The sequence below is a fragment of the Anthonomus grandis genome, chromosome 18 (genome assembly GCF_022605725.1).
Source record: "Anthonomus grandis grandis chromosome 18, icAntGran1.3, whole genome shotgun sequence".
Classification (NCBI taxonomy): Eukaryota; Metazoa; Arthropoda; class Insecta; order Coleoptera; family Curculionidae; genus Anthonomus; species Anthonomus grandis.
The window spans coordinates 9,632,225-9,652,426 of record NC_065563.1 but is presented as its reverse complement, the minus strand read 5'-3'; the positions used below and the strand labels follow the sequence as shown (position 1 = coordinate 9,652,426).

Here is a 20,202-nt window from a genome sequence, read left to right as displayed (position 1 = left end):
AAACAAAATTTGAATAGTCCCTGTAAGTACGTAAAGACTTTGGTGTACGGGTTTTTTCAAGTTTCAACTTACTTAATACTAAACAATGATCGGATATGTCATCCATATTAATAACCTGCACATCCGTGATTAAGCCAGGAGCCGAAATAACAAGAACATCAATTAACTTGGCTCCAATGTTTGAAATTCGAGTTGGAACATTGAAATGACGATGACGGTGCGGTAAGGTGGTGTAACGAATTGGAAAAATTGGGTGAAACTTTTAAGTGGTCTAATCATGAGTTACTTGCCAGAGGTTCAAGTGGGTTGGCTGGAGAAGCAAGGGACTGGTTGTCGACTTGGAAGCCGTTACAGCGAACCTGGGAGGACTTTAGGAATGAGTTATGCAGTCTTTATCCGGCCAAGAGAAATCTAAGTGAAAAGTTGCGAAGAGTCTGTTTGTACATCAGCAATGACTCTACCTCGTACTGTGAGTATGCCAGAAAAAAATTATTCTTTTAAATTGTCTAGATTTTAATCTAACTGATTCAGTTATTAGAAATTGTTATTGGTGATATCATAGGCTAACGAGAGAATGGTTATTTTGTCTGGTTATTCTATGCTTTTTTAGTGTTTTGTGTAGTGTCATTAACAAAGATCCCCAATCCTGGCATTAGCAATTATATGTATATCATCTAGTTGCCATAATTTATTGTTACAATTGGTATATGAGCCCTATATGTTTTATTATTTTGATCCTAATTTGGTTTTTTATGATTTCGTTTTTAATGATATCCTGATGAGAGAATCATAAGATATTTACTATCTAATTAAAAAGCCATTTAAATCCATAACTCCATTTTTACCTAAAAAAATAATGTTTTAGAGGAATAATAAGTTATCGATCATTAGAGACTTGTGTATTTCCCCCGGTTATCACAACCTCCTTGAAAAAATTGAAAATATCTAAAAAATAACCCGAGATAATATTTAGTACAATTTTTCAGAAACTAGTACAATTAATCCCAAGTCGATCTTCAACATTCAAGTATGCATTCAATTTCAATTCAAACCCGAACTGCATTGTGTCAAGCACGTTTGTCTAATTATTGAAATAATTATTAAATATTACATATTGAATTGTTCAACAATCTTCTTAATTTGTTTCTATATAAAGTAGAACATAAGGTAAGTTTAATCTAATTGTACAATTTATAAGATTTGCCCCAATAAGTCCTATTATAGTCTCTAATTATTGTTACCATAGGTGGTCATTTATCAAATACTAATACATTAATATAAGGGACAAAGGTGAAATTATTTTTAAGATATTTTCTATTCATATAAATTGTACATGATAATATTTATGTATATAGCTAAGTATACCATGAGTTAGTCATTCAAGTTTATAGTGGGGGGCCACTATAACAACAATGAAATTATTATTTACTATTTTCAAATATTGTTGTACAATAAAGATTTATTATATTACAGGAGGCTTTTAAAAACTATTTATTATTATATAGGGATTTGTAGCCAGGAGTTTTTTTGAATATGGGTAATGGCGAATCTGTGGAGAAACCTAGAAAGGATAATTCTAATAATTCCTCAGTTGGCAGTTCACATGGAAGAAGAAATTCAGGTGAGAATTGAAATAGGTTTATATTTTTATTATAAGAGTTTATGCAAATATTAGGAACACCCTTATATCAACTTTGTCATGTGTTATTAATAGAAAACACAATTTTTAGATATATAAGTATAGTTGTTTATCAATTTGATAAGATAAGTCTCTGAAGCTCTATCGAGCATAATGGTTTTAATCAGGTAATGAACAATTAAATTAAATGCATCGCATTATTCTATAATTTGGTGAATTTCAGACCTCTCATGACTCATGAATTGTTTCAGGTACAAGAACTGTTCTCTTGAGAATTTATTCAGTAAGAAATGCTCTTTTTGCACCAAAATACTTTGAAGAATATTCAAAATTATGAAAATATTTATAGCAAATCAAAAGGGCTTGAAGTACCCAAAATATTTAATTTATAGTATATTTATATTCTTATATGCATCTTCAGGAAGTCTTGAATGGGATGAATTAATGAATCCTTTATTATTTAAATATATTACATAAAGTATTCAACCTTTAGTGCTGTCTTGCAGAGGTGTTATCTATGTATGTAAATACTATAATACTATCAAAAATGGTATCCTATTTATTGTTTTATTTTATAATATCCTAATCTTGATAAAATAACCCAGCAAAGACTGCAACCTGTACAAAATATGTGTTGTCGATATACAGTAGGCTCGCATTAATGTGAACTCAAAAAATTTCAACTTAGTTCGCATTACTGAAATGTTCACATTATGGAGATTATATTAAAAATAGCTAAAATTAAAATAAAAGGGAACTACATTGTACTTTATTTATGTTTGTATTTATTTATTACAGTTTTAAGCATTATACAAAAGTTTTATTTAAAAAAGATGTAATTTTTGTTTGTACTTTTAGGGCAGGTTTAAGGCTACAGCCTTTTCTTCTAAACCTTTTAGTGTAATAATGTCCTTTATGTCAACATAGTTTTGATTGGCCCATTGTGTGACAATTTTCAAGGCTGCAAGAGCCTCCAAATGCGTAACTTTTTTTTCTTCAAAAGTTAATATTTCACAGTCACTATCTTCTGAATTATTGCTATCGAGATTTTCCTCCACTGCATCTGTATTCCATTCCTCAATGTCTTTGGGATTATAATCAATCTAAAAACAATCATATCTCAATGAAATTCTAAAACTATTACAGACTTTCTTCTTTTAATTCCCAAAAATCGAAAATTAAAAGAAGTAACTAGCACTAAATAATACCTGTTCAATTGTTTGAAGCAATGCAATGTAATGGCTGAGAAGTCCTTAAGGTGCCAATAACTGGGTGGTTTGCCATAAGAGACATAAAAGTTGCCTCAAAAGCCTGGAAAATGTGAAAAATTATTTCAAATATTTGGGATCCATAACAAATTACTTCAAATGACTGAAATATATGAAAATTGACTGAAAGTCTGCAAAACAAAAATAATAAGTAAAATCCCTGGAAGGCATAAACAATTACATAAAATGCATAAAGAACTTTGAAATACCCGAACTACATAAAGTATGAATGTAGATTCTTTATTATGAAATATTTGAATTATGAATTTATGAAAGACAGGTTCTTAAGTTATACCCAAAAATGTCTGCCGCTGAATATAAACCTTAACGTTGTTCCTTTCAAAATAACTTATATTATACTAATATCAATTTATTCGTTTTTAGGTGTAGCAAATTCTAATCCCTCCAAAGTGGAAAAAGCTAAAATGGCAACGGAAAATCTTGAAACCAAACTGGAAAACATAAACTTAACCGATAAGAAAGAAATCAACATTTTACTGCTCGGCGAAACCGGAGTGGGAAAATCGACATTCATCAATGCAATATTCAATTATCTGCAGTTTGCCGATTTCGAAAGTGCCGAACGTGGAGAATTTAACGTGCTCATACCGACGAAATTCTCCATTTACGATAAGGACGGGAATCTGCGACGAATTGAGGTGGGCACCAGTGGCGACACCAATGAGGACTTGACCAGTGGAAATTCAGCCACTCAGGCCGTTAAAACTTACAGTTTTTATATGAGAGGCAAAGATACACAGGTAAACATGGTGTATTTTGATAGATATGCTTTTTTTTCAGCTCCAACTGAATATTATTTGAAAAATTGAGCTAATTTAAAAAAAGATCAGTTTTCAGGTGCAGCACTTTATTTGTTGAATAATACAATACAATAAGTAGTAATCTCTTACAGGCTAACATTATAATATATAAACTTACCTAACCAATAACGAAGATAATTATACTGCCAATGCCTTTTTTTTTATAGATGCACTATGATATTTAAAATACTGTATGTGCATCCTTAATAATTAGTTTTGACAAAAATAACAAAGTTAAAAAAAAATACATATCTAAACATACGGGTTGGTGCGTCGCCGAGCGGAACATAGGAAATCCCATGTAAATTTTAAGGGGGTCAATTATTGGCTTCCCTGTACATTGTACAGACAAAATGTAAGATATTTGAAGAGACCAATCTGGCAAACCCTCGTGCAAAGTTTCAAAAAATTTTAATAAGCGAATCTTGAATTATTCAATTAAACGTAATTGCAAAATTACCAAATTTTCGGTTCAGGTAAAACCAGACACCAGCCACTAGCAAACAATTTGTTATAAGGCTTTATCAAATCTGACGTACAGCCGAATACAAGAAATGTTTTTTTTTATGGAATGGGCTTGGTGGGGAAATAAACTGAAAACCTTTCAGATACTGCTCTAAAACTGTTTCCCGCATAATGCCACTTAATTATGGCTATTTTTTCGTCGATTATAAATACTTGTTTTCAAATGTCGACTGTCACTGATTTATTGACACTTTTCCTCACGCCAGTGACAATATTCATTTTACTGGTGCCTGTTTGGTGAAAATTTAAAACATGTCGCTATTTACCAAATTTTAGAAAAACGACAACGAAGAAGATAGCACTAATTTTGCACATTTCCCAAATGTTACATTTAACTTCTGATAACACCCGGTATAAAAAATGACTTAAAAACTTAAATATAGCAATTTTAATTCTCTTTCAGATGGTATATCCAAATTTTATGTGGTGGTAAGAATAACGGAGATATTCTTGTTTATATGAAAAAAAAACAAAAAAATTTGATAAAATTAAAAAATGTTAAATACCAGAAGAACTAACAACTTTTCGAAAAAATGTTATACGACTTTTTTGTTGAAAATGACTTGTTTAATCACCTCTTAAATTTTGGCGGTTTTTATAGTAGACACCTTGTACCTATACAACCCGCTTACCACTCACTTCAAACCCAACACTCATATGTTCAACATCTGGAGAATTGACATTGTCGAATATCATTCGAGAAAATTGTAAAGATTTTTTTATAAAAAATCCAACTTCTTCAACGCCAACTCTATCCTCTCTCACCAAATTTTAGCCCGGTATATTATAAAAATTACCATCACAATTTGAAGACAACCAAGTTACCGAAAGGCTCAGAATATCAAACGCATAAGAAAACACACAATTTTTAAATTCATCAAGGCCCGTGTTTAAAGTTAACCTTACGTTCAAATTTATCCCGATGAAATTATGAGCAAATTAGTTGAATTAACTTTCTCTTATGGCAGGTTCGGATTATAGACACCCCGGGAATGGGCGACACCAGGGGAATCGAGGCGGACGACAATAACTGCGAGAACATTTTAAATTATTTGTCGCGCCTTCACCATTTACACGCAATTTGCTACTTATTCAAACCGCACGAATCCCGGAATACGGTCCATTTCAGGTACTGCGTCACCCAAATTATGTCCCGACTGGAAAAATCCGCGTGCAAGAATATCGTTTTCGTGTTTACGCATGCCAAAGGTAAGTTAATATTTAAAAAAATAATAATTATCAATTAAATAAACTAATGTTTTTAGGAAGTAATTATATGCCCGGCGAAACTTTACAGTTGCTAAGGAATATGACCGAGGAGTTTCGTAAGAATTCCGCCCACGCCGATATCCCGTTGGATAATAACGCGTTCTGTTTCGATAACGAGGCTTTTCGGAATTTGGCCGCGGTGAAGAACGCAGTGGATATCGGGACGAGAATTAGGGCCGACAGCGTGGACAATTGGAGAAGATCTACCGAGGAATGCTGGAAGTAAGTATGACGACTTGGCAAAGGAGTTTGAAATTGAAAGAACTCGTCCATTATCTCAAAGAGACCTACGTAACTAGACACAAAATAAAAAACTCCCAAGTCTCAGTCATTAGTCAAAGCTTATAAAAGGTACGTGGACGATGTGTGCGTGTTGTGAATATTTAAATTATTCACTATTCGAATATTCATACAAATATTCAAATATTCGAGTATTTAAATACTCAAATATTTGAATACTTGAATATTCAAATTATCGAGTATTCAAATATTCGAATATTTGTTGAAATAAATAATTTTTTTGCAAAAAGTCGATATTTGAATATTCGAATAATTAAATATTTGAATAAACCGAGTTTGATTCTAAGAGTTTAAAACCATTTATATTTAGACTATTTGAAAATACACTAAACTTCTTATAATAATTTCTCAACCTCGTGTCCAGTTTTCAGTTCAGTTCCAGTTATTATGTATAAAGGATGCTAAGGTATTTTATAAAATATAAGAATAGTTAACTTTTTACTAAAATTTACGAGGTACAAAAAAACAAAAACTACATTAAAGAACTTCTTTTTATTCATAACATAGAAACCGAAACAAGTAAGGTATTTATATACTTATATGCAATAGTTACTTACAAAAAAAAAACAAAACAAAAAACTTCTGTTAAACTTGAAAAAAAATGACTCTTACTTACTAACATAAAAAAAAAACAAAAAAAAACTTCTGTTAAACTTCAGAAAGGACTCAAAATTCAAAATAATAAAATGAAAAAAATACATTTTTACAAATTAGCGCTAAGAAAACATAATTTTTTGACATTGTCACCCTTTAAGCACGATCTTTTAGCAGTGACTATGTTTCCAGCACTTGAAAAACACCTTTCCGAAGGTACTGAAGTAGCCGGAATACAAAGGTATTTTTTTGCGTATTTGGCTAGCCTTGGATATTTGTTTTCATTATTTTTCCACCACTGAAGTGGGCACATATTTTTAGTTAAAATAGGTTCAGCAAAATATGAATCTACCTCATCGAAGCTGATTGATGGTTCATTGGGAAACAAAATATCCAAGGCAAGTCTTTTTTGGAGTAGGTTGGTAATCTTGGTCATTAAATGGTTCACTACCTGATTCCAATAAATTTTTAAGGTGCAATTTAACGCTGAATAGTGCACCTACATATTTTTCTTGTATTTTAAAACGAGGATCAATAAAAGTACATAAATCATAAATTTGAATATTCCCTCCCTTAGCAACGGAAACATTTACGCAAATTTCCTTAAATCTGTTTTCAAACTCCCTTTTTAGCATTTTTTTAATATTTCTTAAAAACGCAGAATCATCTTTCACCATATCTTTGAAATAAAGTTTTCTAGAAGTGATTTTAAAACTGGCATACGAATTGAAAGGGTCGGTTGGGATTCAGCTAAAAGTAATGTGGTAACCAACTCAAAAGGTTCCAATACAGAAGCTAAATTTTCCAATATGTCCCATTCATCTTCATTTAAAATCAACGAGATGGCTTGATTTTTTGGTGTTACAGCACCGTCAGAAATTACATTTACTAATGCAGCTCGTTGTTCCAAAATTCGCTTTATCATAAAATACGTGGAATTCCAACGTGTTTTAACGCATTGAATGAGCTTATGTACAGGCAAATGTAACTGAGATTGCATATTAGTTAATGCACTTGACGCTACGTTTGAATGCTTAAAATGAGCAACGATATTGCTACATTTTATTATTGTAGGCTTAATGACAGAATCCTCCAAAACCTTATTTAAAGCTAACTGCAGTGAATGGGCATAACAGCATACTGAGTCAAACGGAAATTCTTTTGTTGCGGAAATGATGTTTGCCGCGTTATCATGCACAATTGCAATACATTTATGTTTTATACCCCAATCATCTAAAAGACTTTTTTTAATAAGCTATTATTATATAAATTTATTCATGTGATCCGCTCTTCCATAACCTCTGTTGTTAGATTGGAAGACATATGTTCCCAATTATTGTTATTGAGCTGTTAGAGAGATGTAAGATTCGTTGGCTCTGGAACTCCAGTTGTCAGTAGTTACAGCAATATAGCAAGCGTCTGCTAATTTTGTAATAAGTTTTTGTTTTTCTATGTCATAAAGAGCATTAACCCGAAGTTGAATGGTTTTTGCTACTGGTACTTTATATGTTGGGATAATGTAGGACAGTAGATTTTTAAACCCAGCGTTTTACAAATGATATTGGTAAAGTGTCCACACAAATCATTTTTGTTATAAGTCGAGTAATTCTTTCTTCTTTTTGCTTTGTTACATGTATAGAGGAAAACACTTCATTAATCTTAGGCTGGATTGAGTTTGAACTTGAAGAGTAGGAACTAGAACTCTGCTGAGAATCGAATGGCTCTGTGTTTCCTTCAGATAGATCACTTATCTCTACATCCAAATCCAAAACAGTTAAATTTTCACATACAGGGTATTTCGCTATGAGTTTCCGTCTACCATAATTGGGACAACCTGTACTATTTTTTAAAAATATATGTGTAGAGAAATTTCAAGGGGGCTCTTTTCATCTAAAATATTTTCAAGATCGCCACTGTCGCTTATATTAGAAGTAGTAGACCTCTACTTGCCTATTTTATATGGAACACCTTGTGTAACATTTTTAAATTCTACGTGTAAATCTAAACGTAGTTTATAAATAAAATATATTTATTTTATACTATTATTTTATTTAGTCTACTAGCTGTGCCTAAGTTTAATTGTTTTTAAGATATTTTAATACTGTAATTAAAAAATGACGTTTGTCAACCATAAAAAATTCGTTTAATAATTTTTTCCTATATGATTCCTTATTCCTTTATTAATTATTTGATTTTTGATCGACAAAGGTTGACTTTAATAGAATTTTTATAGTATTAGACAAATATCTATACAACTAAAAAATCAAACAGTTGCATTTATACATATATGTATGTATACTAATGTATAGGGCATTTTATATAAAAATCCAAAAATATAGTTTTTCACGCAAAAATGGCAAAAAAACAGGGGTTTTCATTTAAAATAAGCAAATAGATATATAGAGCTCTACTTCTGATATAAGCGACAGTGACGCGGCGCCCACCTTAAAAATATTTTAGATGGAGAGAGCATCCTTAAAAACCCTTTACGAGACATTTAAAAAAAAGTAATAACACAGGATAAGGTACCTGTGCTAATTAACCTATTTACATCCTGTATACCCTGTATACAGGATGTAAATAGGTTAATTAGCATCTTAAATAAGTAAAAAGCAAAGGCATTTTAAATGTACATATGTAGTTAGAATATGCTGTGTACCTAATAAACTTTGGAAATTAATAATTACAAAAATATATACAGTGTGTGGGTATCACCGGAATCTGCATCGATTAGTTTTTTGCTTAAAAATTAGGTATTACAATCATAATAACATCGTAATTTTTTCTCTAGGTAGCCTTAATTATATAAAGAAAGATTATCCTTATTTAAATTTTTATAGTACCTATCTGACTGAATTTTACAGGATGTTTGAGAAAGACCTACAAAAATTAATTTCACAAAATTCCCAAAAGTAAATTTTTTAAATGGCAGCAGCAGCACCCTATTTTTATTATTTAATTATGCAAAATAATAATTTTATATAAAATTTTTTGTACGAGTACAAAAATTTTACTATACTAAAGTTACTTTTTCTTCATAAAAATTCAAACTTTATTTCAATAGACATTCTTAATGGGAAAATTACGAATTTATAATGGTTAACAAAGGTAATTTCTTTAATAAAAATTTAAATATGGAAAAAACATCTTAGAGCTGAACAAAAACAAGAAATTCCTGCATTTACTATATAATAAAAACTATTCCTATAGTTTTTACTTTTTTACATAATCAATCGATGCAGTTCCCGATGGTCCACCCTGTATAGTTTAAAAAATTTCAAAAACACGCTTCATTGCACTAAAACTAAAAAGTATAAAATAATTCTTAGGCATATATGTAGTTAGATAAATATTTTGTAGTCATTACTCATTACCATTAATATTTTTTTTATAAATAGACAGCGAAAAAAAGCCTGCCGAATTTTTATCATTACAAATATTGAAAGAACGGCTTACGCTTTTTTGACTTATTATTTTATTAAAATATTTATTAATGCAATAAATAGAATATTAACCCGTACTGAATTTTACAATTTTATAGTTTTTAGTGCGGCGCGAATCGATTTTTTTCCAGTCGCCTTCCGTCCAGCTTTCTTAATATACTAATTACAGTAATACTAATTACTAATAGATTTTAGTGGTCAAACCAGTCAAATCGAGCAAGAGATACTTACAATGACTTGTGAATGATGCTTATTTCTTAAGTGATTCCATAAATTGCTTGTTCCTGTCTTGTTCTTGACATTATACAAACAAAATTTGCATTCAACGCGATCATCCGTTCTATTAAAATATTGCCAAATTTTGCTTCTTGAACTCATATTGACTTACTACTAGACTTACTGTTAATTATGTCAATTAATTTGAAATTAACCCTTATACAGCACTTAATCATCGTTCGCTTTTATACACAACCAAATTCAAATACAACTAGTACAACTACGCCGTGCCGTGCCACGTGGAAATCTGGAAAGTGGAAATATTAAATGTTCCCAAGAACGATAACCGCCCGTAGCTTGTATGCAAAGAGAAGAAAAAAAACGGCCCGCAAACCCTCACCATCAACACCGAATATAGACAAGAAAATTCTTGTCTATGTTTGGTGCCATCAATTTGCGCGGCGTCGTCGGCGGCATGGGTAATAATAATAATCGAAAAATAATAAATATATTTGAGTAGGTATTCGAAATTAAATTTGACTATTCGAATATTTAAATATTCGAGTATTTAAATACTCAAATATTTGAATATTCAAATTATCGAATATGCGAATATTCGAGCATTCAAATATTTGTTCCCTGTATTTGCTTAAACAGCAAATTACCGCAAAAACTGTATTTGCCATTTAAAAGAGCATAGTTGAAGCTATCAAACAAGCCCATTAATAAAGTGTTTGCTTGGGGGGGTGTTTTGAGATAAATTAGAATTTTTTGTAAAATGTGCACTAGTAAAAAAATATATTAAAAGTTATACATACCTGGCTTTGAATTATCCATAAGGATTGAAAAATCATATAAAATTTGAAAACGATTGAATACCACACACTTTTCAAACGGTATGATCTCAAACATCAGGTACAAAATAGAAAAAAACAAGACGGTCAACTTTATGATAATTTTACTGATAATGAGAGGCAAAAAAAGAAAAAATATCAACACGTTTTTTTCTTCAAAAATATTTAGTTCATACCCCTTTCGGACGTCACTGGTAAAAATTTTAAAATATCTATTACGTCAGAAACTCCTCCTAAGTGACCAAAAAAATGTGTACCAAATTTATGATTAAAAAACATAATATTTCTTCTTAAAACTTGAAACACCCTGTAGCTCGAAAACTAGGAGGTTTAGGACATATTTTGTTGATAAGAATGTTTTGAAGGTAAGTTGGGGCAAGATCGCACGGAATATAGATTAGTTAAAATTTACCTGATCATGGTATCGTAAAATGATTTTAAAAATAAGTCACAATCTACAGGTTTCAACTTTAATATGTAAGCAAAGAGTTCGCTGGGTGGAACTTAATACCTGTTAATAGGAAAAATTATAAAAAAATAAAATAAAAAAAAATACAGTAGTTCGAACTTGCCCCCGGGGGGAAGGGGAAAGACCGGACAATTTGTCAAGTTATAAGTCTGTAAAGAACACCCTCGGGGTAACATCGAATTCCGAACAAGCCCCTGGCAAATTTCTTCCTATTTAAACCGTACATTTATAGTCGTATAATTTTTGTATGTGTTCGATCTTACCCCGTATTTAAATAAAAACAGCCCTATAAAACTAGAATACAGTAGCAAGTTTTATTTTTAGAAAAAATACAAAGTTAAAAGGTTAAGCAATATTTAATCCGCTAAGATCTACGTTAAATTCGAAATGATTTTCCTCATTCTGTAGAGGGTCCGGTAAGAACATTTCTATGTTTTCATAGATTATAGTGTCAATATCGTCAGTTTTAGGCCAAACAAATTTTTTGAGATCTTCTTTAAATCTTAAAAACTTCACAACACATTCGTGCTGAACTTTGTTTATTTCTACGATTTTTCCCGCATAATATTTTACAGTCTTCTTGCTACAGTATTTGACTAATATCCAAGCATTTAATTTAAAGTTTTCCAATTCTTCTCTTTGTTCTTCCTCAAGGAAATCTAAATCATTATCAGAATCTTCGTACAATGGTTCTATACTACTTTCGATGCTAGTGCTTTCTGAGCTTCCACACTTTTGGTTTCTAGGCTTCTTAGTTCTTTGTGTTGGGCACTTCGTGCTGCATTCTAACATCTGATCTACATCTCTATGCGTGATAGCTTCAGCACCAGTTGCAACACGTCTTTTTTTTTCTGATTTTAGCATTTATGAGATTCTGTTTCACGGTTGCAAGTAGGAGGTCTTCAAAAGAAACATTTGTTGGTCCAGACTGTCCCTCAGATATTTCCCCGTCAGTCGTGATTTTAGGTGAAGCACTGCTTGGCCCTGCATCTAATATATCCCTGCCCAGAATGTCATTATTACCATTCGCTTTGTCAGTTACGCCTACACCGGCATTCTTTATATTTTCAAACTTTTTTAATGCTTCAGGATGGTATTTTTCTTTTGGAATAACTGTCGGATTAAAAGGATATATCCACTTTTCTTAAATCCATTTTAAATAACAATTGGGCTTATGTTATTTCATATTTTCCGCACTTTTTCGGAAAATATTTTCTTTGGCAATTTAACGCCTTGATTCTGTGTTTGCCAAGTAACTAATTCTTGGTTTCAAGATGTTTTAAATGACCTAAATACAGCAAGGTCAAGGGGCTGCAAAAGGTGGAAACTTTAAAATAGTTATACCATTTTCCTGTGCAAGAGTTATTACCCTATTGTCTACCTGCGTACTGTGTCCATCATATATAAGTAAAATCGGTCGTAGCCCACCCGGTGCAGGAATTAATGTTTTCTTAATGAAGTTGACAAAAATGTCAGTCTCCATCCAACCATTACTGCTAGCAGCGTATGCTACATCTGTTTCGCCGTCTCGATCTGCCATCCACTGGTCCCATATATTCTTGCCCTTAAAGACAATTAAAGGAGGCGCTTTGTCACCAACAGCATTTACAGCAGACAAAATTGTAACGTTCTCTCACCTCTTGCACCAACTACCTTTGTTTTAGATGGATCTATAGACAAGCTCGCCTCATCTAAATTCCAAATTTGCTGTGGAAGATCATTTAATTTTAAGTCATTTAAAACTGTCTCTAGTAGGCTAAAATACTCGTCGATTATAAAAGGATCGGTCATTTTCTTTCTCGAATATTCCACCGCCTGGGGCTTTTTAAGCGAAAGTTTATGTCGTTGTTTAAAATTAATAAACCAGTCGGCACCTGGCATATTATTTTTAAAAGGAGTCTTAATGTTATTTTTTGTTACGTACTCAGCTACAATAAGCACAACTTCCTTTCTTGAGAGACCAAACCCCCATTTCTCAAGTGTTTTAAGACCATTTGCCAAAATCCTTTCATGTTCTAAGGAAATTGCCAAGTCCCTTCCCAGCGTTTGGCTTTCTAACCCATGGGTTCCTTTAGAATGATCATGCAGTGTTGATTTTGGGATGTGATTTTTTTTTATGCACCGTGGAGGGTTATTAATAATCCCCCTTCTAATTCATTAATGGCTCTCGCAAGGTCCTCCTTGGTGTACTTTTTCCCCCTGTCGGATTTTCGAACCATCGTCAGACCTGTAACAAAAAATCAATGCTGTAGATGTATTGGGGCAAGATCGGAAAAAGTTATTCGAACTTGCTCCTTACTTCTACATACGGGGAAAAATCGAACCAACTCATAATAACACTCCTAATTGAGGTTATGATTTACTAATCCAAACAGTTTATAAAGATAGACCATTCACAACAGAGATTACCTATATAATGTTAATAACTTACCTTTTGAAGCAAAGTTTGGCGAAGGGGGTAAGTTCGAATACACAAAATAAACCAAAAAAACACAAAACTGTAGTTGTAGTTTACACGAAACACCTTAAAACAAAACCCAAGGACTCGCGTTCTGTATTAACGTCACTTAATTAATTAACACCCTGTATATATTTTAGGATGATCCAGTACATTTTGGGTCTGCCGCCCCACATGGTCCACAACACGTCCGCCATAAACGAGGCCCGCAGGATTATTTATCAGTTGTCGCAGCCGATGGCGGACATCGCTCAATTGATTAACGATAACATTCAGATTTTAAATAACCACCGCCACCATTTGGACATCGACAATAAGAGTTTGGCGACGTTAAAGGGAAAACTCTATATACCGGTTATCGATTTGGTTGTGAAACAATTGACTCAGCCGGTTACTGTATGCACCCATAAGGACTGTTGCGAAGTACATAAGGTATATACTCGACAGTAGAAACAACATTTTTCTGGATCCCTTAAAAACGTCACTTTTTTTGAAGGTGATGAACGAAACGCACGAGTGGCATTACAAAACGAGATGCCACGATCCCTGTTATTTAACGAACGTCCCGAGGGACCTCATCGGGAGTCCGGAGTTGATGAAGTGCGCCGCAATGGGACGTTCGCAGTCCTGCACGAAGTGCACTCACAGTTATAAGGTTAGTTATGCATAGGAAGTAAAATTTGGTGACTGCCTTGAAGAAAATATTATTGCACCTACTTACTGCAGTTTTAAAGGAAAATATGTATAGCTGCCTGAAAAAAAAACAAATCTTTCCTATTCCAGGCTTTTATTTCAGGATCAACCTTGTTTCAGGCAGACACTGTATTGTATCTTTCATTATACAAAAAATGTTCGAATTTAACTGGAAATACTGTTTATTTCGTCAAGCTAATAACGTTGATTGAATATTTGGAAAGATACGCAATCCTATGTTTTCAAATGTACCCGGTCGACTACATTTTATAAACAAATAATTAGTTAGTTACCAAAACCTTTTTTTGCACGAAAATGAATAAATGGAAAAGCTATTATTTATTTTTTTGCATAATTACCAAAAAAGTATAATACAAGTTATAATTTCAACAACAAACATGATGCGTTACTTATTTTATTGGGTATTACGTCACTTATAGCAAAAATCAATTGAGAAATTACTATCTTACACGCTCAAAAAATTGAATTAATTTAACTTAATTTAATTTAATTACCTTAATAAAGGTAGTAGATATACGTACCGAAACGTTGGTTGGTTCAAATTAGGTATTTTTTAAAAAAAGTAGGTCTTCTCGTTGTTTTTATCGTTTTTTAATTTTAATATTCATAACAAGAGTTAGGTAGGATATTGAAAGAAGAAATAAGCTCAGAGATTAATAGGTTAAACCTCAGCTTCTAGGTATATAAAAAAATCTATTATACTTCAAGTAAATTATTGTATTTAATACTTATTGAACTTAAATTAAATGCAATTTAAAAATTTGAAAAATGCCAAACACTTCCTAAATTTTGGGAAAAAACTAAAACTTGGCAAAATCGTTTAAAATTTTTTCTGGCGTTATTTCAAAATATATGCCAGATCTTGCATAATATCTTCTGCAGCCATAATAAACACTCTTAATTGCATAAATGACTATGTTTATTAAAGAAATGTCCAGACGGATGTATTATCCCAACTAACACGTAAACCAACAACTGTACACTACAATTACTTAATGTAAACTAACAACTTAATAATTATTATCAAAGTAATAAAGAAGGTGGTGATCCGGGGCCAGTCTTTCTTAAATCCGGTTTATATCTATTACCCGAGCAGTAGTGTAATATTTATTTACGAATTAATTCATGGAAACATAAACAGTTTCTTAATTCAGATCTACATTTCATTTCATAGAACTTTATATGGCATTGAGAGTCTATTAGATAGAAGTTTGTCACTAATCAATAATTCAAATGTAGGTATATTTAGTGTTTTATTAAAAAAACTTTAAAGTTTTAGTAAAAAGTGGCGATTTTATGATCTAGTCTATAAGTAGTTCTAAATCTGGTATATTTTTTGTATAACTATACTACGTATGATTCATCTTTATTTAGCTATATACCGTTACTTAAGTATTTATTGTGAATTTTGTTAAAACTCTTAAAATATTTATTTAATTGTTAATGGAAGTTTCCCGTGTATTAAACAAGTCAATAAATAAATTATATCTTATGCATAAGAAAATAATTTATGTATAAGTTGTTTAAACTTGTTTTAAATGAGTAAAATTTAGTCTTACTCTGGAGTAAAAATTCAGAGATTGGAGGGACACGAAGGCAGGCAATGGTCTCAAATTATGTTTATTTTTTAAATAACGATTACACGTGTTTCACCCTTCAAGGCATCATCAGATCGGTAAAACAAAAAATAAATACATAAAAAAATAATGCTGACGTTCACATTAAATCCGGTTTCAAAACATGAGTTTTAAAACCGAATAAGAGTTAGAGACTTTGAGAAAAATGGACTACTTTTTTGAATTACTCTGGAGTATTTCGATCTACCAAATCGTCAAGATAAATCATAATTCAAAACAGACATAGCTACTGTCATGAACGCACCGTGGACTGATTTTTAATTGGTAGCCTTTTTATCTGCCATTGGTCTTCTCTACATTCTCTACTCTCCTTATCTAACTCCACCTGGTAATAACCCTGGCTAAGATCTAAATGAGAAAAGTACATAGTTCTACTTTAGTTGAGTCCTTATTTTGAGAACTTCGAATTTGGTTATATATTTTCTTTCTTTTATCGAAGATATTTCACTTTTTACTTGGATAAAAACTGCGTGAGCCTCATTAATTTTTTGCCTAGAATGATGTCGCTTTTAATTTAATTTGACAATATAGTTGCTTGTAACGAATTAATAAAATCCTGTAAACTACAGACTATCCCCCATTAAAATGTATTAAAAAAATTGAATTTTTGCAATGTGAATAAGAGTTAGAGACTTTGAGAAAAATGGACTACTTTTTTGAATTACTCTGGAGTATTTCCTTCTGGGTGCCATAAAGAAGGGTTTTTTACTACTTTTAAATAAAATCCCATTTTAAACATCGTGGATGCAAACAAAAACTTTAACATTCCGCCCAGAAGTCGTACATTTGTCTGACCAAGTCTCATTTTTCAACCGTAGATCCATATGCACGTATATTACATGACGGAAAAGAAGTCCACGCAGAAAAAAGACGAGAACGTATCGGCGTTCATCAACACCAAGGAACTGGTAATAGAAAACGCCAAAAGGGTCATGCAAGAGGTGGAGGAGCGTAAGAGAAAGCTGGAGAACGAATTGAGGACGATCGTCGAGTGTAATGCCAAATTCGCGCATTTTCTTCAGCATAACGCCATCGTACCTTTCAACGATTCGTACGAGGAGTATATTAATTATCTTATCATTAGGTAAATATTTTTTGATTAGCAACTCTAATTCGATATTTGCGATGGATCATCGCACCTGCTTCCATTTCAAAATATGTATAAAAGCACGTTTGCTTATAAGGATCACAATAACTTAATAACTAATATTTAATAATAATTAATAACTTATATGGCGATAGAGCTTAACATGTCTTATACAAATGTTGCAGGTTTGCGAGATACGGGGTATTTAAAGTTGGAATTTTAATTAGAAATTTCTTAATAATTTTGTGATTTTAAGCAGTATCGTCTGGAAAATTGGCGACTTTATGTGTTTTGCATGAAAATTATGAATTTTGTGGTGAATTTAGCATTATTTATACAGGGCGTTAGTTACACCCTGTTACTTAGGTAAATTACAACATATATTTTTTTGCCTAATCAGTTATGGCTAAAACGACTAGAAAATATAAAAGGCAGTTCAATTTTGAATAAAAAAGGTACTCTTGTTTATTTCATGTAACTCGATCAGTTTTTAAGCTATTTGGATTTTAAACATTCGGCGTAAAAAATCCTATTACATTGGCTTAACAGGAATTTATTTTAAATTACTACTATGCTGGGTAACAACAGTAAAGACAACAAATAACAATCAGTAACAATAATAAAAGAAATCTTCAAAGTAAATGCTCAAAATGCCCGCCTTTTACTTCAATACACTTTGTAAGGCGTCTCCTTAAAGATCTTTGAATATTAAATAACATTTGTCGATTATTTTTGATAATATTAGCAGCTTCTTGAATTTTCTGTCGTAATTCTTCGATGGAATTAATTGTATCTTTGTAAACCATGTCCTTCGTGTGTGACCCTATTGAGAAGTCTAGAGGGTTTAAGTATGGACTTCTAGGTGGCCAAACATATTCAGTGCCACGTCCAATCCGCCGGTGCATTCATCATCAGATACAGAACATTACAAAAAAACATATACGTTCACCAAATAAAACAAAAATTGCATCATACATTTACCTAAGTGACCTATATGCATTTTTCTTGGAGATAAAGACTTCCCCTATTTGTAATCTTTATATTCACATTCTCCTACAAAATATGGACTTCTATTCAAATACTTTTAATAGCTTGTATTTTATTTTGGGGAATGGATTTGTTACAAGATATACGTAATGGAAGTGGCATTTTATTGCTGATTTTTTTAGCATCAGATCATGATAGTCGACTCTCACGAATACAAACTTTCTCCCAATTTGTCATTGCGTGATTAGCTTTATATTCGACTTCAAATTGAGATTTTGTGAATTTTAAGGCAACGACCTGGCTAAAAGGAATAGATTTGTAATTGTATAGAGAAGCACATGCTTTATAATCTTTAAAATCAGATTCCTTTAATTTAAAAAGCGAATTCTATTTAAAGCATTCTCTTTTAATAGAATTCGCAACAAAGATAAAGGTGAATAATATTCAGTTTTTTTTTAATACCCTTTCTATACAACTATGTACCGAATCGATTTCTTGGTTGCATGAGTGACCTGGAGTAGAGGAGAATTTCATGGTTATCGAATGAATATGTGGATGCTCGTTTATGAAAATAGAAATTGCAGCTGACATTAGAGAATTGACGAAAAACAAATAAAAACACAAAGTCACGGTCTCACAACATGTAATTAATAACACAAAAGAGACCGTGACTTTGTGTTTTTATTTGTTTTTCGTCAATTTTGTATGTTGGTCTCTTAGAGAATAATGGATGAGATTTTTGGATTTGACGTTAGAGAGTTCCTGTTTTTCGGAACGCAGCTATCACTCCATAAAACCAAAGTACTTAAACCTGGATTATTCGCAAAAACCGCCTCCAAAATTTTCATTAAAGCACTTGCCAAATCATTTTCAGTTCTTCCCATAAGGCCTTTATGTGCCACAAGGAGCGGTATTATATTTGCTTGGTGGATGATAAAAGTGCAGTCAGGTTATAGACATTTAGTTTGCTTTTGTAACAAAAATTCCTTACTTCCGCATGTGGACAGCTCAGAACATTCTGTAAGTCAAAGACTAAAAATTTTTTTCGCATTTTAACTTCCTCGCAGAGATCGCAACGATCTTTTTTAGGCACGTGAAAATAGGCACTCATAGATTATACTCATTGCAAAAGCCGTTTCGGTAAAACGATTCTTTTACTGGGTTTTTTCCTGATGATCTACGGACTTCTGTGTACAGGTTGTACATTTTTTTTAATGTTTAGGGAGGAATCTAAATATTTTCGTTTTGTGTTTGCTCGGCAGTAATGCGATTCTACGTTAGGGAAAGATTCAATATGCATTTTTACAGAACTTAGGTCATCTTCAGATATTCCATACTTAGTATGTTTGCCTTGGGCAGGATGCTTCGGTATATTTATAGCGTCTTTTTTTAAATGTGCTGTATACACAGGAGTTTGACTTATAGATAACGTGCCTAGGAAATATGACTTATTATCTCAAAGTAATAGCTAAAAGTTTGCTTTCTTCTGCTGTTTTCATTTGTTTTATTTTTTCGGTGGCGCTCAACATTGTATCGTTTTGTAGAAGCCAATAAAAACATTCTCTTTTCTTGTTCATTTAGAGTATAGTATCGTTCAAAAATATTCTGCCTCTCATTTTCGGAAATCAGCTTTTGACGTTCAAAAACACATTTATTTTGACAGTCCTTTGTAGTTTTAATCCGCTTTGCTGGAAAAATTTTGTTTCTTACCGATTTATACTCTTTTCCTGCTTCATGAGCTGCCGTTCTAATGTTACATTTCCACGTATTTTGACTTCGCTGCCTTTTGTCTTGACTGTCGTTGTAAGTCAGAACTAGAGCCATTTTCAGTCACAGGCTCAGCTGAAATGTGTTCAACGCCTTCAAATAATTCATAATCACTGGACTGTTCACTGCTTGAATTTGATGTATGTAAGGCCCA

General features: G+C 32.1%; 1 protein-coding gene across 1 annotated transcript in view; it reads left to right on the top strand.

Annotated features, from left to right (window-relative positions):
* Nucleotides 1–1,016: 1,016 nt before the first annotated feature.
* The window catches only part of LOC126747008 (uncharacterized), a 57,791-nt gene continuing 38,605 nt past the window's right edge, over nt 1,017–20,202 (top strand). The window contains exons 1-8 of the mRNA XM_050455476.1: nt 1,017–1,167; nt 1,506–1,621; nt 3,292–3,668; nt 5,222–5,462; nt 5,519–5,744; nt 13,997–14,288; nt 14,353–14,511; nt 17,026–17,291. Of these exons, the coding sequence (XP_050311433.1) occupies nt 1,534–1,621; nt 3,292–3,668; nt 5,222–5,462; nt 5,519–5,744; nt 13,997–14,288; nt 14,353–14,511; nt 17,026–17,291 (1,649 nt within the window). The 5' untranslated portion in view covers nt 1,017–1,167; nt 1,506–1,533. The remainder of the gene's footprint in view (nt 1,168–1,505; nt 1,622–3,291; nt 3,669–5,221; nt 5,463–5,518; nt 5,745–13,996; nt 14,289–14,352; nt 14,512–17,025; nt 17,292–20,202) is intronic.